We start from the raw sequence: 24,898 nt of genomic DNA, 5'->3' as shown, positions 1-24,898 counted from the left end.
TTAATAAAATGATAAGCAAAAGCCCTGATGTGTCTCTGATGTGTCTCTTTTCTGTATGGATATGTTTAAATCTGTTTAGCTCGGAAGTGTCTCAGTACACTTCATAGGCTGGAAATAAAGCAAGCAAAGAGTTTAAAGAAATAAGCAGGGTTCTTACCAAAGTATGGAATTTGATGTTAGTATTTTCTAGGTCAAGAAGAGTAACTGCCCATGTCAGTAAAAGTTCAGCTCTCTGTGGTTTTCTCTCATAACCTTCTGCTCATATTTCTGCAGGTGTCAGAGGGAGAACAGCCCCCCCCCCTTCCCTAGCTCCAGGTACAGTAGCAGCAGTGGAGCGGGAATCCAATCGGCCAACCTCTGGCCCCTGCTTCTGTGTGGTCGATTATTCCTTCACACCACCAGTTCCCCTTCACACTCACAGCTATTCTCTGGGCGCTTTTGTCTCTTCCGTCTGGCTGTTGCCATTCAAAACGCTCGAACCCAAAACCTCAAAAGTGACTGAGGCCTCAATAGTGCAGGGCAGAAAACCTACACTCTGTGCCACCAGGGCGGACTTCTTAATTAAGACTGGTTTTCTCAGCGGTTTTCACTCTTTCCTGAACTTAAATACCCCCTTAAAACCCCTTTTAGCAACCAAGTTGAATTTCATCCACTAGGCATAAATATGACATTTCAATCATAAAAGTTCATAAGAAACAACATTACTGGGTCAAAGGAATTTCCAGTAGACTATTGTGGCACCTTGCCTAAAGCCTAAAGAGTAAATGTGGAGTGACACCAGAGGTTTAGCTCAGGTTTAAGCAACCACCACCACCACAGTCACAATCTGACTGTACCTGAATGCAACGTGGGTCTCCTCTGGGTGAGAGACATTACAGAGAATGTGAGAGAGAGGGGAAAAAGTGTTGGCATTGCCGGAGTTAATGGGGGGGGGGGGGGGGGGCAGGTAGGTTCCGTGACAGGGGGGCCTCTGACAGGGCCTTGCTGCAGCCGCCCCCTCGCCCTGGAATGCCCTCCCCAGTCACATCTGACAGGCCAAAACTCATTGTCTTTCATACTCATTATGTTATCTTTCCAAACAAGCCATGGATTTTTTAAGTTTAATAGAATTTAATAGAAAAAAAAAAAGAAATTGCAATTCCATCGCGGGCCACACAGGGGGCCGTATGTTGCCCATGTGTGCTTTATAGTAACGTTCAGTCATAACTCATTTATAATTAAGCCCATAGTTAATGAACTAATCATGTACAAAACACACACAGTCACATATTTTATATACTGTATATGTTGTAAGCCTAATTTTTGCCATCACAGCTGCTTTTTACATGTATGGGATAATACAGGCTAATATACAAGGTGTCCCAAGCTCTGAGTCATTATAAACTCAATTAGCTACAGAAGCTACAGTAATGTTCACATTCAGTCCTTGTATATTTCTCTCATGTGTTCATCATTCCTTTCCTCCTCTGTGTGTGTGTGTGTGTGTGTGTGTGTGTGTGTGTGTGTGTGTGTGTGTGTGTGTGTGTGTGTGTGTGTGTGTGTGTGTGTGTGTGTGTGTGTGTGTGTGTGTGTGTGTGTGTGTGTGTGTGTGTGTGTGTGTGTGTGTGTGTGTGTGTGTGTGTGTGTGTGTGTGTGTGTGTGATTGAGAAATGAGATGCAGGTGGTGTTCATCCTAATTGGCCTGGTCAGGTGTCAGATTGCTGCTGGCTGATTGGCTGGTGGAGAGCATTTAAGCCAGCTGATGCCATCCTGTCGCCCCTTGCTCTCCTCATTCCCAACGATGATGGCTGCTGTGCTGACTGCTGTGTTGTGTCAGGTAGGAACTGTGTGTAGACCTACTTTAGTAGTTCTGCAGAACTTTATTAAGATGTGTCTTTATCTTGGTAGACCTGTGCAGTCTAAACTGTAAATAGTTACCTTCCAGATCTACACTTTTGTACACTGTAAATAACACTTACCCAAGTAGCAGAAAGTAGGGGGAGAAGCCCTTTAGTTTTTTGTAACATTTTCTGATGTTTATTTTGTAGGAGCTTATAGGTAAGAGCTGTGTCTCTTATTTAATCCATCATTTTCTTTTCTTAGGTAAATTTAAGGTTGGGGATTAGTTTGATTGGTTAGTTATGTTGGGGCCATGCTGTGCTCTGAAACTAAACCTGCTACTTGTGAACTTGTGATGGTGGTTTGGCTGATCATCCTTGGGAGTGGGGAGAGTGGGGGCACTTTTGTGTTGCGGTCCCCCGAGGCCGGTTCCTAACATAATTGGGTGCTCGTCTGCTTTTCTCATTCGTCAGCACGTCGTGTGTGTGTATATATTTTATGTTTGTCTGGTGGGCAGTCTTTGTGCAGGTGGTAAATGGTGTTAGTCAAGGTGCCTTTGCATGGAGCTGAGGAAGCTCATGGTGGTAAAGCTGGTGGAGGTTTGTTGGAGGAGGAGCCGGTCAGAGGGGACCAGTAAGACTGAGGAGGGGCGTGACAAGGCAGGGCCGTCAGTAGCACCGTTTCTCCTTTCTGTGTAGACCGCTACCCTACAAGAGTCTCCGTACATAGACTTGCCTGTCACTCTGACGCCCAAGCCGTCTAAATCAGCGATACAGACGTATTTACAAGTGTCACAGAAACATTTCAAAGCCACATATTGAGAAGAGTTCATAGCTTCTCGACATCGGGGTTAGAAAGCTCGTCGCTGCTCATAAATGCCTCTTTTCATCTGAAGTCTGTGCTGGTGATATTTTTTACCGAGCTTTCGGCCAGAGTGGCGCTGTTGAGCGCTCTGACGGCTGGGAGCTCTAACCTGGAAAAAATATCACCAGCACAGACTTCAGATGAAGAGCCATTTATGTGCAGCGTCGAGCTTTCTAACCCCGACGTCGAGAAGCGATGAACCCTTCTCAATATGTGGCTTTGAAATGTTTCTGTGACACTTGTAAATACGTCTGTATCACTGATTTAGACGGCTTGGGAGTCAGAGTCACAGGCAAGTCTATGTACGAAGACGGGACTCTTGTAGGGTAGCATAGTCTACACAGAAAGAGGAGAAACGGTGCTACTGACGGCCCTGCCTTGTCACGCCCCTCCTCAGTCTTACTGGTCCCCTCTGACCGGCTCCACCTCCAACAAACATCTCCACCAGCTTTACCACCATGAGCTTCCTCAGCTCCATGCACACCATTTACCACCTGCACAAAGACTGCCCACCAGACAAACATATAAAATATATATACTCAGACGACGTGCTGACGAACGAGAAAAGCGGATGAGCCCCCAATTATGTTAGGAACGGGCCTTGGAACGGGACCGCAACACAAAAGTGCCCCCACTCTACCCACTCCCCAAGGATGATCAGCCAAACCACCATCACAAGGTCACAAGTCGCAGGGTTAGTTTCAGAGCACAGCATGGCACCAACAACAAACTAATCCCCAACCTTAAACTTACCTAAGAAAAGGATGGATTAAATAAAAGACTGCTCTCACCTATAAGCGCCTACAAAATAAACATGAGAAAATGTTACAAAAAACTAAAGGGCTTCTCCCTCCTACTTTCCTTGGGTAAGATGTTAGTGTACAAAAGTGTAGAGCTGGAAGTAGCTATTTCCAGTTTAGACTGCACAGGTCCACCAAGATAACACATCTTAAAGTTCTGAAGAACCAAGTAGGCCTACACAGTTCCTACCTGACAGAACACAGCAAAGAGTCAACAGACAGCCATCATAGTTGGGAGTACAATGAGTGGACTCCTAAATGATGTGAACACATGCCACAGACAAAAAACGTTTATTTCACAACTTCCTGTGTCTGCACTGTTAGATGGGTTGATGCCTTCCCTTGCAGTCCTTCCTGTGTCTGCACTGTTAGATGGGTTGATGCCTTCCCTTGCAGTCATTGCCACAGATGAGGGCTGCTCTGCTGACTTCTTTGTTCTGTCAGGTAGGCACTGTGTGTAGGCCTACTTTGGTAGTTCTTTAGAACTTGTAGATCTGTCCTTGTCTAGGTAGACTTGTGCAGTCGAAACTGTAAATAGCTACCTTCCAAATCTATACTTTTTTTACACTAAATAACTCTTACCCAAGTAGTAGGAGGGAAGCCCTTTAGTTGTTCTCATGTTTATTTTGTAGGAGCTTATAGGTGAGAGCTGTGTCTATTTTTTTTTAATCCATCCTTTTCTTTGGTAAGTTTAAGGTTGGCGATTAGTTTGATTTGTTGATGTTGGGGCCATGCTGTGCTCTGAAACTAAATCTGCTACTTGTGAACTTGTGATGGTGGTTTGGCTGATCATCTTTGGGAGTGGGAAGAGCGGGGGCACTTTTGTGTTGCCGTCCCCTTCCCCGAGGCCGGTTCCTAACATAATTAGGGGGTCACCCGCTTTTCTCGTTCGTCAGCACGTCATCTGAGTGTATATATATATTTTATATGTTTGTCTGGTGGGCAGTCTTTCTGCAGGTGGTAAATGGTGTGCATGGAGCTGAGGAAGCTCATGGTGGTAAAGCTGGTGGAGATGTTTGGAGGAGGAGCCGGTCAGAGGGGACCAGTAAGACTGAGGGGGGGGCGTGACAAGGCAGGGCCGTCAGTAGCACCGTTTCTCCTCTTTCTGTGTAGACTATGCTACCCTACAAGAGTCCCATCTCCGTACATAGACTTGCCTGTGACTCTGACTCCAAGCCGTCTAAATCAGTGATACAGACATATTTACAATTGTCACAGAAACATTTCAAAGCCACATATTGAGAAGGGTTCATCGCTTCTCGACGTCGGAGTTAGAAAGCTCGACGCTGCTCATAAATGCCTCTTTTCATCTGAAGTCTGTGCTGGTGATATTTTTTCCAGGTTAGAGCTCTCAGCCGTCACAGCGCCACTCTGGCCAAAGGCTCGGTAAAAAATATCACCAGCACAGACTTCAGATGAAAAGAGGCATTTATGAGCAGCGTCGAGCTTTCTAACCCCGACGTCGAGAAGCTATGAACTCTTCTCAATATGTGGCTTTGAAATGTTTCTGTGACACTTGTAAATACGTCTGTATCGCTGATTTAGACGGCTTGGGAGTCAGAGTGACAGGCAAGTCTATGTACGGAGACTCTTGTAGGGTAGCAGTCTACACAGAAAGAGGAGAAACGGTGCTACTGACGGCCCTGCCTTGTCACGCCCCTCCTCAGTCTTACTGGTCCCCTCTGACCGGTTCCTCCTCCAACAAACATCTCCACCAGCTTTACCACCATGAGCTTCCTCAGCTCCATGCAAAGGCACCTTGACTAACACCATTTACCACCTGCACAAAGACTGCCCACCAGACAAACATAAAATATATATATACACACACACACAGACGACGTGCTGACGAATGAGAAAAGCAGACGAGCACCCAATTATGTTAGGAACCGGCCTCAGGGAACCGGACCGCAACACAAAAGTGCCCCCACTCTTCCCACTCCCAAGGATGATCAGCCAAACCACAATCACAAGTTCACAAGTAGCAGGTTTAGTTTCAGAGCACAGCATGGCCCCAACACAACTAACCAATCAAACTAATCCCCAACCTTAAATTTACCTAAGAAAAGAAAATGATGGATTAAATAAGAGACACAGCTCTTACCTATAAGCTCCTACAAAATAAACATCAGAAAATGTTACAAAAAACTAAAGGGCTTCTCCCCCTACTTTCTGCTACTTGGGTAAGTGTTATTTACAGTGTACAAAAGTGTAGATCTGGAAGGTAACTATTTACAGTTTAGACTGCACAGGTCTACCAAGATAAAGACACATCTTAATAAAGTTCTGCAGAACTACTAAAGTAGGTCTACACACAGTTCCTACCTGACAGAACACAGCAGTCAGCACAGCAGCCATCATCATTGGGAATGAGGAGAGCAAGGGGCGACAGGATGGCATCAGCTGGTTTAAATGCTCTCCACCAGCCAATCAGCCAGCAGCAATCTGACACCTGACCAGGCCAATTAGGATGAACACCACCTGCATCTCATTTCTCAATCACACACACACACACAGAGGAGGAAAGGAATGATGAACACATGAGAGAAATATCCAAGGACTGAATGTGAACATTAGCTTCTGTAGCTAATTGAGTTTATAATGACTCAGAGCTTGGGACACCTTGTATATTAGCCTGTATTATCCCATACATGTAAAAAGCAGCTGTGATGGCAAAAATTAGGCTTACAACATATACAGTATATAAAATATGTGACTGTGTGTGTGTTTTGTACATGATTAGTTCATTAACTATGGGCTTAATTATAAATGAGTTCTGACTGAACGTTACTATAAAGCACACATGGGCAACATACGGGTTTGAGTAGTTAAAGTACAAAAAAAGATGTCCAAAAAGTAGTTGAATTACTTGACTCACTATGCAAATATGAATGTAGTTCAACTACCAGCAAGATACTGCAAAATGTAGTTCTGCTCCCCAACACTGCATACAGGTGCAAACCCATAAGAGTCATTGGGGGAAATAAGCAGCAGTGTGTGAGTTTAACAGTAACTGAATTGGACTGATATATTCAAATGTATTTTGTTCTGGTCTGCAGTCTGGCACAGGAAGAGCTTCTATTTATGTAAATGATGTTGGAGAGTTGTTACTTTCATTTAACAATAATTTTTTTATTTGGTATTTATCTTCAAAAATTACTTTACAAACTGGATTTGGTTGTATATTGGTTTGAATTTCCTGACATTCATTTTACATTTTACAAAGCATTAAAAGGCATTGAACATGTTTCAGAAATCCAGAATGCTTTAACATTGGAAGTTCTCAAAAACAGCAAAACAACAGAGACTAATAGAGGGTAAGTAGATATGACACCTGTACACAACTGAGCACAGAGAGTGACTTGTTCTCATAAATTACATTCACCTCTTTTCAATCTACATTTCAACGTATTTACTGATTGGGGCATCTGGGTAGTGTAGTACAGGTAAAAGCACTCGCCTACCACCGGGGCATCTGGGTAGTGTAGTACAGGTAAAAGCACTCGCCTACCACCGGGGCATCTGGGTAGTGTAGTACAGGTAAAAGCACTCGCCTACCACCGGGGCATCTGGGTAGTGTAGTACAGGTAAAAGCACTCGCCTACCACCGCGGAGACCAGTGTTCATTTCCCGGCAGCGGTAGGCTACTTCCGGCTTGGTCAGACGTTCCTACAAACACGAATGGCCATGTTTGCGGGTGGGAAGCCGGTGGGGTACGAGTCCTAGTCGCTGCACTAGCACTTCCTCTGGACGGTTGGGGTGCCTATCGGGGGGGACTGGAACTGGGGAGCATAACGTGATCCTCCCGCACGCTACGTCCTGCCTGTGAACCTCCTCGCTGTCAGGTGAAAAGAAGTGGCTGGGGCGACTGTATTGGAGGAAGCATGATGTGCTAGTCTACAGCTATCCCCAGATCGGCAGAGGGGGCAGAGCAACGACCGGGCCACATGGGGAATTGTCCAAGTACAATGAAAATGGGACCAACATTTTTTAATAAAAAAAAAATCTGGTTGTTTCGACTTGAACCTCAGTTGTAATCTTCAGAGGCACTTTAATAATCAGGCTGACAGACAGATGAGAATGTAATAGAAATGCTTTCAGGGGTTCAACAAACTATTTCAAGTAACTATTCAATGGATGAATTAATGAATTAATTAAACAGAAATATATACAGTATATCTCTCCTCATAAGGTAGGCTATTTCATGCCATGACCCATTATCTACCAGGGACCAATCAACTGTTCTACCTTCATACAAAACACACACACACACACACACACACACACACACACACACACACACACACACACACACACACACACACACACACACACACACACGCAGTATAGTACATCCCCATACTTACATTAAACAAAACAATTGTTTCACATACATGTAGGAAAAAAGCAACAACAAAATCGTATAAAGGATACCCACAAAGAAATCAGTGCACTGGACATTAAATGTAACAATTATAACTCATGGTACAGAATGTGAGGTTTGCTGCTATTCATGTACGCCTTCAAATGCAAAGCTGAATTTGTAAGGCATCTACATTGGCAACTAAAGATGTTGGCAATGCGTGAACTCTGCTCAAAATACACACAAACGACGTGTAAAAACAAGTGTGTGGAGGAAAGAGAAAAAAAAATCAACCCAAAGGCACCTACAACAAATGTTATCCCAGAACGTATGAAAGGAAATGCCAATCCTGAACAGATTATTCACCCGTCTCGGACAGAAGACCATCCACAAACTATCTTCTTCCATACACACAAACAGGGCTCAGGGAGGCATTAGTGCCAGTGATTAAATAAAAGCTATACCAAAAAAGTGAAATGATACAGTATGTGATTAAACGACCCACAAGTCCATTTTCAGAACAAAAAGGCTACAACGTTAGTACTAGTATTTGGTGCAGGACCAACTGGAACAGCACCAAAGCTTCAGTGGTGCCGTTCCAACCTGGTCCGGCATCAGAGCTTCAGTGTACAGACTTAAGCAAAACAGAAACCATAGATAAAAGAATGAAAAGAGGAGGGCTACACACAGCTAAAGCTCTTCTTTCTGAAGAGCACCAAAACAAAATAAAACTCTCCGCTCGCGTATTTTTGGTTGATTTTTGTTGTTTTTTATCAGGTTATTTTAAATAAAGAAATATATACACACAGACTATAATATATACACTTGAAGAGCTGTTGCAGGCTGCTCTTCACTGATTGGTTGGCCTGAGGTGGTGGTTGGATATAAAAACAGTCCCTGGTCGTTGTTGGGCTAAATATGATCAGCAGTGTGCGAGGCTCATGTTCATCAGGACTGCAGTCTAACTGTCCATGGAGGTGGGCCGGTGGGTATCTTGGTAGAGTTATGTCATGGAGTTTCTCACACAATGTCCAAGTAGCTTGAGTTGCATAGCAACAAAAATGTTCTGGGATGTAAGTACAGTAAGCATAAGCTGCGGTCGGGAACAATTTGAGTCTCGACTGTCTATGCTGAGATGTTAACAGATAGACAATAGAGCCCTGCCACGACATAACTCGGAGGAGGAGCAGCTGTCTGTTTGTCCAGCCGTCTGTCTGCAGCCGCCTCACACAGACTCCTCACTTCTGCACGTCCAGGTACTCATCACCCTTTACTTCAGAGGGCAAACACATGCACAGAGAGAGAGAGAGAGAGAGAGAGAGAGAGAGAGAGAGAGAGAGAGAGAGAGAGAGAGAGAGAGAGAGAGAGGTGGGGGGTTGGGGATGATGTGTAAATAATATATTAATGGAACATGTATCAGGCCAGCTGAAAAACAGCATCATCTGTGGTCACAGTCAGTGCATGTGGCAGTTAAATACGAGATGTATTGACCAAAAATATAACAATTTGACAAAACTCTAACAGTTTTGCAGGCATTCATTTAGTTTGACAGTTATTGAGTTGAGTTGATTTGAGTTAAGTTGTGGACCAGTGATGTCATTCATGCACAAGTGACAAAATAAATCAGCATTGAAAATTGTTGGAGTGTCCCTTTAAGCAATTAATTTCAGTTATTGCATTTTTATTATTATTATTATTATTTTTTGTATTTGTATTGTTGCGCTCTAGTAGATATCTACCTGGTCACTGGGAGGTTTCTTGTCTCCGTTGACCCCAAGGAGCACAGCCTCCTCTGTGTTGTCACTCTTCATCTCCACCACGATGTTATCTTTGTTGGACTTCTCTTTGGTGCTGCAAGACCGAGAAGAATACCACAAAGTCAGTCAAGTTGTATCGTTAAAATATCCTGTTTAACTATACAACCACAATGATGAATAATGTTCATCTGCAGCTTATCATATTTCATGGACAGATCCACACAGTCTAAAACACATGATGATTTTTCAACGCCATATTCCCACACTCCAATATGAGCCTCTGACTCAATGAGCACAATTAAAGTGTCTGGCTCATCACACTCACAGGTCCTGCTTGCCGGAGCGGCCGCAGATCTTGCCCTTCTTATAGAGGAAGTACAGCACGCTGCCCAAGATGGCCAGCAGCAGGATACAGATGATGATGACCGCAACGACAACACCACTGCCCTCTGGTGGGGAAGAAGCACAAGTACAAGCACAGGGTCACTGACTGTTAAGCGTGTTAGGAGTGAGTTGGCGGTGCTGGGAGGCAGGATAGGAGCCGGAGCAGAGTGTGTAGGATACAGGATGGCATCAGGCAGGCTGTGTAGCATTCCACAGTGTGTAGGTAGCTAGCATTATACAAGGCAGATCTGAAAAGAGTGCAGCGCTAGCATCATTCAGGCCACGTAAATGTGGCAACCTAAAGAAGAGAACATCAATTCAGGAGAGTGGCAGTGTAGGAGGAGAGGAGTGTGCTCTTCACAGAGTATGCATATACAAATAGCAGGACAGCATGCACAGGTAATGGTGAAGGTGATGAACATGTGTGGTTGATGGGGCGGGGTGGTCTGATTGCTACAGGAGGAGAGAGGAGGATGCTGTGTGGAGAAGTGGAAAAGAGCTTCGGTGAGGGAGCAGTGTGGCGGAGTCTCAGCAAGGCTTCCATACAAACCTTTCTTGATTTTCTTTGGCGGGATCGCTGTTGCTGCTTTGACTGAGAAAAACCACATGAGCACAATTATCATGGTGCAGCTGGATGTATAGAATACCTGATATGAGCGGGGCCTGAATTCAGATCGGCAGCTTAGGGCCTTCTTTAGCAAAGATCTGAATCCGTATCTAGTGAATGTGTGATCTGAGAGAATCTTATCAGCGATTGGAGCCTGAGCGTTTCGTAGCCGGTCCCACAGAGGCCGACCTCGGACTCTGCTCAGTAGCAGAGCAGTCATTTCCAAGAGCAGCAGCAGGCCTGTTTAATCTCATTTGACTGGCGCTTCACAAGAAACAACAACAACCTCAAACAGAGGGTCTGGAAACTTCCTGGCATGACGTACTGTACGTGAGTGGGGGCTAGAGGTGGGGGAGGGTGAGAGAGAGAGAGGGAGGGAGAGTCAGAGTGAGAGAGAGTGAGAGAGAGAGAACGCCAAGCGGTCATGGTAATGCGAGTCAGGCGACTTGCTCTGAGTGCATTCTAAACATCAGCTTGCCTTCTACAGTTACGCCAATGCGTGTGTATGTGCGTGCCCTAACACAAACAGTAATGCACTAACTCTATGAGCATGCAGGCGCTAACGGAAGGTCAATACTTTTCATTCTTATCAAATGATTCATTCTTATCTTTACTCCAGAGAGGCCTGGCCTCGGGCTACAATGTTTTCATCTTCTGGTCGTTTGCGACGGCGCTATTTAAAGCGCCGATCAAAGCGGATAAAGATACTTATCGTGTAATAATTCAACCCAGCAGAGCACAACAGCTGCACCTTCAATTACTCCATAAAACACCTCGCGGCAATAACAGAGCTCACTGGTATTATTAACCATATAAGCTATAAAAGCCCAATAAGAAGCCACAGTGGTTTTCATCAGGCTAACCCTGCCTTAACGACCTTTCATTGATGCCAGTGCACTAATTACATCAGCCTCCAGGTGCTTTCTCATTCCTTCTCATTCTTTCTGTCTGACTCATAGAAAAACGCCACAACCACCCGACCATGAATGAAAGTAAGCCTGTGAACCACCTAAAATGGTAATAATACCAAACGCGCAAAGGATGCCCTTGATGATCAATGGGCCTTTTTCCACACAAGCCATTTTTGTGTCTAACACAGGTGTAACCAAAACATTAATGAGGGCCACCAGCACTGGAACACCTGAATGGATTGGAAGTTGGAAACCCTCGTTAATGTTTTGGTTGCACCTGTGTTTACCCTGCCTTTTTAAACACTAAATGGCTGCTGTGAAAAGGGTCAATAGATGTATTCTACTATTCTCTCTCAACAGAGGGAACAGCGTGTCTGATGATCTGTTGGTGATCTGTTGATCTGACGATCTGACAGGGCATTAGTGACATTAGGTGTGCTCTTACCTGTGGCAGAGGTAGTAGTAGTAGTAGTAGTAGTGGTAGTAGTGGTGGTGGTAGTGGGGGTGGTAAGTGTAACTGAAAACAGGTAAGGGCAAAGGGAGGACGCTCCCTGTTAACACAGTGGGAGGGGCGGAGGGACGCACATTCAACAGCCACACATTCTCACCACTCTACTGACTGACAGGTGGACATTATATTACAGCCCATAGCCGAGCTTGAGGGGGTAAGAGAGTCAAAGTCAATAATAAAAGACGGACAAAAGGGGGAACAGGAGGAAGGGGAGGGCAAGGTCGTTAAGAGAGAGAGACACACACACACACACACACACACACACACACACACACACACCCAGAGACACACACAATCGGAGACAGGAAGTGCATACAGGAACTCACTGGCTTTGATGCTGTAGGCCACAGCGTCGGTGCCGTAGTCGTTGGAGGCGTTGCAGAAAGCACTGATGTCAGCCGTGACCTTGACACTGACCACACTGTGGACGCCGTCCTCTGTCTCTTTATGGGACACTGTCTTGAGGACCTGACAGAAAGCAGATGCACACACAGACAGTAGAACAATAAGCTTGCTGGTGCTACAGAAGGGAGCGCTTTTCACCCAAGTTTAACTTTTTCTAGGTGGAATTTGCAGAATCCAATGCAACTCTGATGCAGCGTCTGGGTCTGTCTCAAATCAAGTGAAACAAGTAAACATGTCGTCCCACACGCATAATGCAGGCACCCTTTGGCCAAACACTAACGAGATGCATCGTCGCTCCAAGTCGCAAAAAATAAAGGGGGGAGCAGTGGTGTAGTAGTTAATAACACCCACATCAGGGCAATCGGTGGAATCTTTACGTCCAAGTTTTGTCGAAAAACTGGACTAGTGTCAGTGTCATCTGATATACTGTATCGAATTTTGAGTTAAAAAACAACTTTTAATTGTACAGTAGTGCCCCCCGATTAAGCCAATCAGTGTATTATGTATAATAACAACAGAACTCTGTGACAACTCTGTGGCATAATCGAGCAAAGCTTCATCCAATTCAGATATCATCATGTTTGACAGGCAAAATCACATGATCCATAGTCCTCCACCTCCCAAAATGGGAGGAGTCGAAGGAGTAAAATCAATTCAGATCTAACCTAATGAGTTGACATTTGGAAAAGCAGTCCTATCCACTTAGATTTTCTCTTGCAGTTGTAGCTAATCCAAGAGAAGCATCTGAGAGGCAGCCTCTCTGTCCCGTACCTGTCCGTCAGACGAGGACCAGGTGATGCTGGGGGCGGGGTAGCCACGGGCATGGCAGCTCAGGTTCACGGTGCTGTCCACGTTCTCCTCCATGGCCGTGTTCACTGGCTCACTGATCTCCGGTTTGCCTGCAGGTGGCAGCAGAGAAAACCACAGAGACTGAAACAGCACTGTAACCTTCACCATGGTACGTTCTGCCAGGCTCATAAAGGTCCAGAAATATTATAGTATAATATTAGTAGAACTGTATTAGCACTGTAGAATACAGACTACAGCAAACTATAGTTTGTGTCTGTATGTGTCATTATAGTCAATTAAAACGAAATTAAATTAAACATTGTCATAAACAGAAAATACTGTAAAAACGAGACTTTGAGAATACTGAACTAAAACTATCTTGTCTACTTGTAAATTTGAAATACAGTAAATATAAAAATATAGGTGACGATTTTTAGTTTTCATGTTTTGGTTGTTTTTGTAAAATATTTGCTTTTGTTTGTATTACACAATACCTGTTGCAAACAAAATACCTGTTTATGAACAAAAAATATAAAAAACTAGAACTGAAACTAAATACAAACTAAACTTAAACTAAACATTTGAGAAAAATAAAAACTACACTATAACCTGAGCCTGCATTGAAAACAAACAAAAAATACATGAAAAACGAATTTGCAATAGCTGTGATCAGATATGTGAATTTGCGATTTTTGTGGACCAACCAAGCAACAGATAACTATAATAATAATAAACCCTTGTGTAACCCTGTTGCTATACATCCCTAGTCCGTTTTTAGTGTTTACTCCCTTACATTAGGTTACACTACAATACCTTAAGAACAGGATCTCGGGCAGGGATGTCATTTTTGAGATGAGACCCACCTGTGACGAGAACATGAAGTGTCCCGCTGGTTTCCATTCCCTCGATCTCAGGCACCGTCACCACACACACGTACATCCCGGTTGTGTCGAACACAGCATCCTTCAGGGTCAGAGTGTGGCCCTTGGAAATCTCCTGGCCGTCCTACACACAGCAGGACACAAACAGCATGCTTACACACACATAAGGCAGGGGCTTATAGACCGGTTTTTAAAGGGGAAGCTTCCATTGTTTTTACTGCAAATGACAAACCCTGTATGATGTTACATGAAGAACTGGTCTTTGAAACCCTTTACGGCATTTTAGGCAAGCTACTGCCAACAAAAACAATCCAATCAAATCAATGCTCTGTATCAGACTGGCTCCTGATTGGCTGCCTGTGTTCCATAATAAGCCATTCCATCCCTGATCCAATAGGAGAGAGGATGCTGCCTTCCTATGCTTAAAAGGTTCAGGAAATCCTCCAACCACTAACTCATATTAAACAATTAGCTTTCCAGACTTTCCATTAGCCAGTGCTCAAACTTTTTGTGCAGATTTACAATCAAAGCCACTGGGCTGAGAATCATAGATTTATATCTCTCACAGAGGCTGGACAGCTGGACAATGCCATAGTGAATGCACAAGGGAGTCAAAATAGTATTGAAAATGAGATAGGCTATTCTATTCTAAATAATAATAATAATATTCTATATTCTAAAACTGTGTGATGATTACCTTAAACCAGGCAGTGTGTGTGGAGAGAGAAGAGAGGGCGTTGCAGGTGGCGTTCAGTCCCTCTCCTTGGGACAACACGCTGGTGTCTTCAGGCGTCACCACAGCAGCATCCAGATCTACACACACATATATACAAACACGTACACACACACACACACACACACACACACACACACACACACACACACACACACACAGCAAAGAAAAATAGAGAGAGCGAGAGACAGACAGACAGACAGACAGACAGACAGACAGATAGAAAAGAGAGTAAGAGAAGTAAGAGAAAAGGAAAAATCAAGTCAAGCACATCAATCAGTACAAAGTACAAAAGTGCAGCTATCATGGTCATGTATCATCCTTACAGTTGACAAACACAGTGGTATCATCCGTGATCTCCTCTAAAGTCTCCCAATCCGTGTAGACACAGTGGTACGGTCCACTGTCGAGACGGGTCACATTCTCCAGCACCAGCACATTGGGTTCCGCAGTCACTTCCTTCTACAAGAACACAACAGAGAGCGCTAAATACACATCGTCGCTGTCGGGGGGAAAACCTCGTACCTGCAGTAGTACAACTTTCAGGAACTTTGATGAAGAAAAACAGCCTCGCTTTTAGCTTGATGACAATCCATTTTCGACATCCAACGGGTTTGCATAAGACCAAGAGGTCAGCGAATTATTTTCAACCCATAGAGGAGTCAGAAGCGAAATATAAATACAACTGTTACAAGGTTTCCACATGACAACAGCAACATAGTGACGTAGCCTACATTAGAGTCAACACAGTAGGCGTAACAGTATGCTGTTTGAGTGACTGTGTGCAGTGCACATGATGAACATGAGAGGGCGCGTCTGAGTTTCTTACGTCTCCGTGTTTGAAGGTGACGGCCGGTTGAGGATTCCCGTCGCCGCGGCACTGAATCTCCACCATGTCTCCTTCCTTGATTTGACCCTTGGGCGACTCCACCCACACCCTGACAGCAGTGGGGGGGTCTGAAGAAGACAGAAGAAATCAAATAGATCATCATCGTTCAGATGACACGAGATGTTGATGGAGGATGTTAACTGGGCCTTTGATAGATTTGTTTTCAACATGCGTGTGAATCCTTCTGACATAACTTTACAGTAAGGTTTTCCCATTAAGGCATGCTTTATAAATGGCTAATCAGACTTTATCCATTACTTTTTCCGACCTTATAACCAGAGTTCCGTCAGATTAATATGAAATGTAGTCAGTTACTGATTACAAATTCACAATTGACCATTTTTGTAATAAGTAACATAATCCCTTGGATTACAAAACAATTGTAATATAATCTGAATACTTTTGGATTACTTCAAAATAAAACATTCAAAAGATTGCACCTTTATGCTAAAACCTGCCACCTGAAATTCATCAGGCAACAATTGGACAACATAAATGATTCTGTCCTCAAAAACTATTTAAGCAAATGTCTTAAGATGACTATCTGATCACTTCAATACTAACCCATAATGTCCTTAACTTTCACTCATGAAACATAATGAATGCATAGATTGAAAGTATTCCGTCAAATAGCTGATAATAGCTGATAGCTGGTATTTGAATGTGGAAAACTCACAGTGTACAGTGATGTTAATACGGTTGGTCTCCGTCATCCTGACTCCTCCTGGGACAAAGTAGGTGACCTCGCAGTAGAACCGAGCGTCTTTGTCCTCCTTCATCACCTTTATACTCAGCTCACTCTTCACTGAGAACAGACCACTGGATTCACTGGTGACTAGGGACACCACAGTCACCTCTGGGAGACACATAAACACACACACACACACACACACACGCACACACACGCACATGCACACGCACACAACACACACACACACCCACACACACACACACACACACACACACACACACACACACACACACACACACACACACACACACACAAGACAAGAGAGCAAGAGAGATGGAAGTTGAGAGGAAGACATGTTTAATGCTTAAGCCATATTCCTCCTACCCTGGTAAAACCATCCTGATCACATGACTTCACATTCTGTTTTACTACGTATCAGTCTGGACTTCCAGTCGGCCACATCAATTTCCTGAAATATGTAACTGGGCCACAGCGGCGGCGGCGTTGATGAGATAACCGGCCAATCAGGGCCGCTGCTGGAAAAACAATAACGGTGTCCTCCGAAGCAACGAGCGCGGCTAACCTTAAAAAGAGGACATGAAACATTTGATCATGTGACTCTAGTTCATTTGCATTTCACCTCAGACAAGACAAGTCTGAATTTGACTTAGATTTGCTAGAAAGATGAACAACATTTCACCTTTTCGTCAACTAGTGCGCTGCGAGATGATGTCACTAGGTTGACTGTACAGTACAGCAGTAAGGATTTTGAACATTTTGATGAATCAAAATAAATAAAAATTAATAATACATAAAACAACAACAAACACAACAGCATAGGCTGTCTGCCTGTTAGAATTCAAAATCCTTACTACCAATATTTAACTCTTAACTATCCTGTACTCCAGTACTGTACTATACTGTACTGTACAGTCAACCTACCTAGTGACATCATCTACAGTAGCAGCGCCCTAGTTGGCAAAAAGGTGAAATGTCATTCATCTTTCTAGCAAATCTAGGTACATTTCAGACTTGAGAGCAGTGTCCTGTCTTGTCTGAGGTAAAATACAAATGAACTAGTCACATGAGCAAATGTTTCATGTCCTCTTTAACATTAGTAAACACAGCCATAAGTGCAGTTATTGCAGAAATAGACTCAATAACAACAATTAAACAAGAACACGAGCATGCACCAGACACGAGCATGCACCAGACACAAGCATGCACCAGACACGAGCATGCACCAGACACAAGCATGCACCAGACATGAGCATGCACCAGACATGAGCATGCACCAGACACGAGCATGCACCAGACACGAGCATGCACCAGACACGAGCATGCACCAGACATGAGCATGCACCAGACATGAGCATGCACCAGACATGAGCATGCACCAGACATGAGCATGCACCAGACACGAACATGCACCAGACATGAGCATGCACCAGACACGAGCATGCACCAGACACGAACATGCACCAGACACGAGCATGCACCAGACACGAGCATGCACCAGACACGAGCATGCACCAGACACGAGCATGCACCAGACACAAGCATGCACCAGACATGAGCATGCACCAGACATGAGCATGCACCAGACATGAGCATGCACCAGACACGAGCATGCACCAGACACAAGCATGCACCAGACATGAGCATGCACCAGACACGAGCATGCACCAGACACGAGCATGCACCAGACACAAGCATGCACCAGACATGAGCATGCACCAGACACGAGCATGCACCAGACACGAGCATGCACCAGACACGAGCATGCACCAGACACGAGCATGCACCAGACATGAGCAGACATGAGCATGCACCAGACATGAGCATGCACCAGACATGAGCATGCACCAGACATGAGCATGCACCAGACATGAGCATGCACCAGACATGAGCATGCACCAGACACGAGCATGCACCAGACATGAGCATGCACCAGCAGGGGAAAAGATGTTTTCAAACTTCTGACTGGATTTGACTTCTCTGATTGGCTGTCAAGGCAAGTAGTCCCACCCACTGAAATCGATGTGGGCGGCTGCGAAACAGAATGTGAGGTCACGTGATCAGGATGGTTTGACCCAGAGCCGTATAATAGAAGAGTTCCGACATCTCCATTCACTCCAATGGACCAGTTTTTTTAGTAGAAAGTGGAACTCTTGAGTAAAGAAAGCAGCACTGTCGAGTTGCAGCAAAATAGACAGTTTGTGTTGTACTTTGAAAGGGTTTTTCATCCCTTGAATCAAATTGTACAATATCAGCTTTATTTTAGCATGCAAAAGTAGCGCGCCATTCCTGGCTGTTCATTGGCTAATGAGTCTCGCATTTTGGTCCTCCGCTGACGCCACTCTCTTACTAGAGGACACTAGTTTGACCAGGCTACATTCAAACTATGGTGTACTCACCACCAGGAATGTTCTGCATTGGTGTGTTGTCTCTGTACCAAGTGATGTTGGGCTTGGGGAAACCATTTTTGGCCTCACAGCTCCCGATCTGCAGAACAGGAGGAGAGGAGACCGAAAAAAGAAATGGAAAGAAATCAGTTTTTCCTGAAAATGAAATGTGCATCACTCCCGTGCTCTGCTGTCCAGACGTTTTTAGCACAATATAGACTCTCACCTTGGATGGGTTCTCTTCACCGACCCAGATCCCTGTTTGAACGTGTTCAATGGAAGGAAGCTCCGGCGTTTCTGCAAAGGAATCAAGAAGAAGTAGGACTTCAGCGGGTTGACTTCAAGCTCCCATTCTGTGTACAACATGATTTCCCTCTCCTCTTTGATTATACAGGACTTGCGCGTGCTATAATGAACATCAAGGAAGTCTCAAAACACATAAAGCCACACCAGCCATGTCAGGGAAAAATGCCTCCAAATGAGTCGTTTTGACTTCTGTGCCTTTGTGACACCACAAAGTAACACTTATCTCATTTGCCCTCTTAACAGGGCCACCCCTGAATGCGGAAGACTAAACCTTGTTGTCTCTAGCATAGCTGAGTAGCACGGAGAAATCATAAAAACCAATCAACTGCACCAAAGATGGACCTATCCTAACAGATCATCTTACCAGAGGTCCCGCCCCCTCAAAACAGCCCATAGTTCATGAGGGGAGCGACCGACAGAGCGGATAGAGAAGCCCCACAGAAGCTGGATTTGAGTTTTTAATGGTTGGTCGTAACAGTTTTTGGATTTGAGTTTGTTCGTTTTGGTTTGTTTTTGCAACAGAATTCATAACCATGTTTTAAAGACCCATGAGACTCTTTGGCTATTTCAAGGCATTCACTAAAACACGCACAGGCAGGTTGAAATCTTACCGAACACCTTCAGCAGCGTGCGTCCCTCGCCGTTCCCATCGGTCACACCGTTGATCTGACACATGAAGTCCAGCTCGTCCTCCAGCTGCACGTCTGTGATGGTCAGCACCACCTCCCCCGTGGCTCCAGGTCCATTCACGCTAATCCGGTCCGTGAACGGCGTGCCTCGGTCCACGATGTTGATGGTGGCGTCCTTGTAGGAGATCCTCTGCTTCACACCTAACGGCGTCATCTACGCATCCAAGTGGAGACATGTCAAGCATCCCGTAAACATCACACGCACGCGCGCGCGTGTGTGTGTGTGTGAGTGTGTGTATGTGTGTGTGTGTGTGTGTGTGTGTGAGAGTGAGTGTGTGTGGGTGTAGTGGGGTTTATGAAACTCACATAAAGCCACTGTATCATCAACCCCCCGCTGCCATCAGTGGATGTGAACATGCAGGTGATCTGAGCACTCTCTCCTCTGAACGCCTCCACTCTGTCCTCCATGCTCACCTCCACTACTGCCCATGCTGCTGAGAGAGAGAGAGACAGAGAGAGAGGCAACTTGGTTGGTGTTCAACATATTATGGCCTTATATTTCCAACAAAACAGACAAAAAGTCCAAAAGTGTTAGTATCTAAAATCCTGAAAGAGATTAATAGTGTAATATGCCAGAAGATGGGGACTTGGACCTGAGTCGCACTTACATGTAAGTCGCACACCCAGTGGCTTGGGACTTGAATACAGACTCGTCCTCAAAAGACCCGACTCAGACTCGAGATTTGGGACTCATGAACAATCTTTTTTCTTTTTCTTTTTATTGTGTGCATTAACATCAAGGAAATGTCTACTAATAATATCAACTAATCAATGCTGATACACTTTGCTAATACATAAAGGAGTGAGAATAATACAGTACATGCTTTGAATTCCTTAGATATACTGTAGCTATGCAGTGTTCTTCTCAGCAGACCGGATGGCATGCAGCAGATGATAGAACACTCATCCATAACTTGGACTTGTGACCAAAGACTTGAGACTTGACTTGGACTTGCCCCTCAGAGACTTGACTTGGACTCTAGCTCAAAGACTTGAGACTTGACTTGCAAAAGATGACTTGTGAGCATCTCACACACCCAGAGACATTCTCCAACCCAGGCAGAGAGAGAGATAGAGAGAGAGAGATAGAGAGAGAGGGAGAGAGAGTAATGATGGGTCAAAGGCAATAGAGAGATGCTATGAGAGGAATGAGAAGCCCACCCATGTCCCCATTAATGTGCTGCATTCCAGTATGTCACCCTCTCTCAGGAAGAAAGGCTCAATTTACAGGCAGCATAGTGCCCCTCTGTTCCTTCTCTGTCTCTGTCTGAGGAATGAGTGCTTTTCCCCCCTTCAAGGGTCTCTGACGCATCCCACTGCAGGACGGACCCCCCAATTACACTGTTTCAATACGTGTATGAGAGGCTGCAGAAAGGCGTCGCCCGGAGGTGATGAGGCCGCCAGCTCTGATTTAGCGGCCGTTGCTTGTGCTACTATTCATGATGCTGGTGACTGTATAGGCCTTCTTGCGGTAGTGCTTAAGTGAATAAAGCAATTCTTAGAAGAATGTAGATATGCTATCTAGTGTCCTGCATTTCACTGATTTTTATTTTCTGCCTACAGTATTCATTTCATCTCCAGAAGCGTTCCCCTATGCTGGGCAGTTATCGTAAATAGGGTGGGATACTTCACTGAAACGCCGCCACACAAACGCCGCCGTCCATATTCAAGGATTGGGATAAACAACTTCTTTCCAATGTAGTTTTTCACTTGTTCTATCATTTCTCGAACATTTATGGGCGGGAAAGCAGAATAAGGACTCTACCATTAGTGGTATCAAAAGACAATTCATCCAAGTGATTACAGTATTGAAATGTGTTGATTTGCTTTGGAAATAAGGTGAAATGACCTCAACCCACTGGCAGATCTTTTTTTTTAATAGTACAATGTTAAGACACAGTGGTACTACAGTAGATCCAGAAGCCAAATGCCTTGTTAAGATGATGCAAATGCAAACAAGAGAGGAGAAATATCAATCAATGTCTGCCTGAAAATACCAGCGCTCCCTGCTCCATACTCCTCCATTACCTCATCATTACCCAACAGACCATGCTTATTCTGACTCCATCTCCATCTGCACACGCACACACATGCACACACGCACGCACGCACACGCACACACACACACACACACACACACACACACACACACAGAGTAAACATTGACTAAACTCTCAACCTGCTCGCAGCCCTCCCTCCACCTCCCGCCCCCACCTCTGGCTGCTACTTGACCTGCATCTACAGTAAGCATGCCTCCCTCCCTCCCCTCCCTCCACCTCTCCATCTCAGTCCAAACTCGCCCCCTTTCCATGTCTCCCTCCAACCTGCCCCCCCCCCTCCCTTCTCCTGTGTGTTGCTGTTTACCGCCGGCTAATGGAGCCAGGCGGATGCTCCCCTGTTAAAGAAATCCAATTAGATTCTCCGACAAAGACATTTCCTGACCATTAGCAATGACAGGACAACGCTGACTCACTCCCAGAGTGCCCTGCTGCAGCTGAGGAAGGGGCGGGCCATGGCAGAGTGCCCTGCTGCAACTGAGGAAGGGGCGGGCCATGGCAGAGTGCCCTGCTGCAACTGAGGAAGGGGCAGGCCATGGCAGAATACCCTGCTGCAGCTGAGGAAGAGCCATGGCAGAATGCCCTGCTGCAGCTGAGGAAGAGCCATGGCAGAATGCCCTGCTGCAGCTGAGGAAGAGCCATGGCAGAATACCCTGCTGCAGCTGAGGAAGAGCCATGGCAGAATACCCTGCTGCAGCTGAGGAAGAGCCATGGCAGAATACCCTGCTGCAGCTGAGGAAGAGCCATGGCAGAATACCCTGCTGCAGCTGAGGAAGAGCCATGGCAGAATACCCTGCTGCAGTTGAGGAAGAGCCATGGCAGAGTGCCCTGCTGCAGCTGAGGAAGGGCCATGGCTCGTGTGCAGAGGCCACACAAATATTCTCCTATCGTTCTTTTCAATTCAAACAGTTTCCCAAACTCTGGCCCCGCCGTCTCTGATGGTTGTAAAAGGCGTGGATCCGCCTTTTCCACAGCAGCCATTTTGTGTCTCAAAGGCAGGAAGTAACACAGGTGCACTGCAACCACAACATTAACGAGGGCCCCGTTACTGGAGCACCTAAATGGATTGGAAGTTGGAAACCCTCATTAATGTTTCGCTTGCAGCACCTGCTATGTTCACACAGACACAGGGAACCTACGCCTTGCCTCAACCCACGCCTACGCCTGCAGACCTTGAGCTGCGCGTGAACCGATCACACCGCACGCCTTTGCACGCTGAACCTGGAGCCGAGTCACAAGCGCCTCTCCTCTCTCCCGACTGTAATTTTTCACGTGTGGTCCCGAATTATCATGGGTAGCCTATGTAAAATAAATCTGATATATTTAATGTTCTATTGATGCTGGATATGTATAACCAGGTCTGACTATAGTCTGACTTTTTAGAGAGGTAATCTTGCAAGAATATGTGCTGGCACAACAACATTGTCCATCTTGCTTCTTTGGTCGCTATTCTCTCTCCTGAAGATTTTTTTGCCGACAGGGAGAAAGCCCCACGTGATAGCCACCCGTCAATCTCTCTCTCTCTCTCTCTCTCTCTCTCTCTCTCTCTCTCTGCTCAACACTGTTGTAGTAACTCCATTTTATTTTGAAATTCAGTTGACTTTGCCATTTCCCACGGATATTGTCGCGTTTTTCTTTCATGGCTTGACAGAAGAAGCCTGCTTGCACGCGCCTAGTCGGCTTGAAAATAGAACTCACGCCTAAACGATAAAATCGGCAAGGCACAGGCAAGGCGTGGGTACACGCAGGGTTCACGCTCAGGCGCCCGGTGTACACAGCCTCGTTGACTAAAACGGACGCCTATTTAAAAGCGTGGGTAAAGGCAAGGTGTAGGCAAGGCTTGGGTCCCCGGTGTGAACTAAGCCTTACTCTTCTTGCCTTTTAGACACAAAATGGAGGCGATATGCGTTTGCTCTTGGGAATCTTACTGTAATCAAATCTCATTAGTTATTCTACCACCAATATTCATCTCCACAGAGCCTTACAGTATAAATACAGAGAAGCTGGCATCCCAGGACCTCAGATCCATCCTCCTGCTCATATTGGAGTCTATGCAGATTGGATAAGAGTCTTACAGTAAATCTGTATGACAGAAACAGACAAGCAAACCCTCCCATAGTGGCACGGTGGGAATTGGGAAAGCGATGATGTTTCTCCAGCTTTACGAGCTCCTCTTAACAAACATCTACTTTCTCCTGACCCCGAGAGAGCAACTCCACATGTTGTGTGTCAATGTCAGTGTGTGTGTGTGATTTCCCCAAGAGGGGAATGTGGGAGAGGAGAGGAGAGGAGAGGAGAGAGGTGAGGAGAGGAGAGGAGAGGAGTGGAGAGAGGAGTGGAGAGAGGTGAGGAGAGGAGAAGAGAGGAGTGGAGAGGAGAAAAAGGAGAAAAGAGAGGAGTGGAGAGAGGTGAGGAGAGAAGAGAGGAGAGGAGAGAAAGGAGAGATGAGGAGAGAAGAGAGGAGTGGAGAGAGGAGAGGAGAGGAGTGGAGAGAGGAGAGGAGTGGAGAGAGGTGAGGAGAGAGGAGAGGAGAGGAGAGAGGTGAGGAGAGGAGAGGAGAGAGGAGAGAGGAGAGGAGAGTTAAGTTAAGTTAAGTTATCCTTTATTTATCCCCTTGGGGAAATTCATCCTCTGCATTTGACCCATCCTCTACTAGGAACCTTCCTAGAACTAGGAGCAGTGGGCAGCCACTGTGCAGCGCCCGGGGACCAACTCCAGTTATTTTGCCAGTACCTTGGTCAGGGGCACTGACAGGAGTATTAACTAGGGGTGTCACAATATATCGTCCCACGAAATTTCGCGATAGTAAAACGTCACGATATGTATCGTTGAGATGAAATCTCATATCGTGAAAAAAAAAAAAAAAAAAAAAAAAAAAAAAAAAAAAAAAAAATCCCCTTCCAAAAAATAGACTAAGAAACGTCTTTGTTTGTTGAAGTTCAATGTGTGGAAAGTAGTTCAGTTGAACAAGTCTCTGAAGAGACACATGAGAAGTTATACAGGAGAGAAACCATTCAATTGAGTTTCTGGCAAAACTG

General features: G+C 45.3%; 1 protein-coding gene across 3 annotated transcripts in view; it reads right to left on the bottom strand.

Moving 5' to 3' along the window:
• Positions 1 to 6,626: 6,626 nt before the first annotated feature.
• mcamb (melanoma cell adhesion molecule b) overlaps positions 6,627 to 24,898 on the bottom strand; it is a 52,829-nt gene continuing 34,557 nt past the window's right edge. For 2 of the 3 annotated variants that reach the window (XM_083636960.1, XM_083636962.1), the window contains exons 2-17: positions 20,110 to 20,237; positions 19,726 to 19,957; positions 19,035 to 19,105; positions 18,821 to 18,908; positions 16,389 to 16,568; positions 15,653 to 15,780; positions 15,150 to 15,285; positions 14,788 to 14,903; positions 14,073 to 14,214; positions 13,192 to 13,319; positions 12,342 to 12,483; positions 11,950 to 12,021; positions 10,537 to 10,578; positions 9,928 to 10,051; positions 9,585 to 9,696; positions 6,627 to 9,118 (exon numbers count right to left, since the gene is read on the bottom strand). In XM_083636960.1, the coding sequence (XP_083493086.1) occupies positions 9,116 to 9,118; positions 9,585 to 9,696; positions 9,928 to 10,051; positions 10,537 to 10,578; positions 11,950 to 12,021; positions 12,342 to 12,483; positions 13,192 to 13,319; positions 14,073 to 14,214; positions 14,788 to 14,903; positions 15,150 to 15,285; positions 15,653 to 15,780; positions 16,389 to 16,568; positions 18,821 to 18,908; positions 19,035 to 19,105; positions 19,726 to 19,957; positions 20,110 to 20,237 (1,844 nt within the window). In that variant the 3' untranslated portion in view covers positions 6,627 to 9,115. The remainder of the gene's footprint in view (positions 9,119 to 9,584; positions 9,697 to 9,927; positions 10,052 to 10,536; positions 10,579 to 11,949; positions 12,022 to 12,341; positions 12,484 to 13,191; positions 13,320 to 14,072; positions 14,215 to 14,787; positions 14,904 to 15,149; positions 15,286 to 15,652; positions 15,781 to 16,388; positions 16,569 to 18,820; positions 18,909 to 19,034; positions 19,106 to 19,725; positions 19,958 to 20,109; positions 20,238 to 24,898) is intronic. The other variant, XM_083636961.1, reaches the window with a different exon arrangement.

Source organism: Poromitra crassiceps (assembly GCF_964638095.1).
Source record: "Poromitra crassiceps genome assembly, chromosome: 5".
In the NCBI taxonomy this organism is placed as follows: domain Eukaryota; kingdom Metazoa; phylum Chordata; class Actinopteri; order Beryciformes; family Melamphaidae; genus Poromitra; species Poromitra crassiceps.
This window is presented reverse-complemented; position numbering and strand designations above follow the sequence as displayed.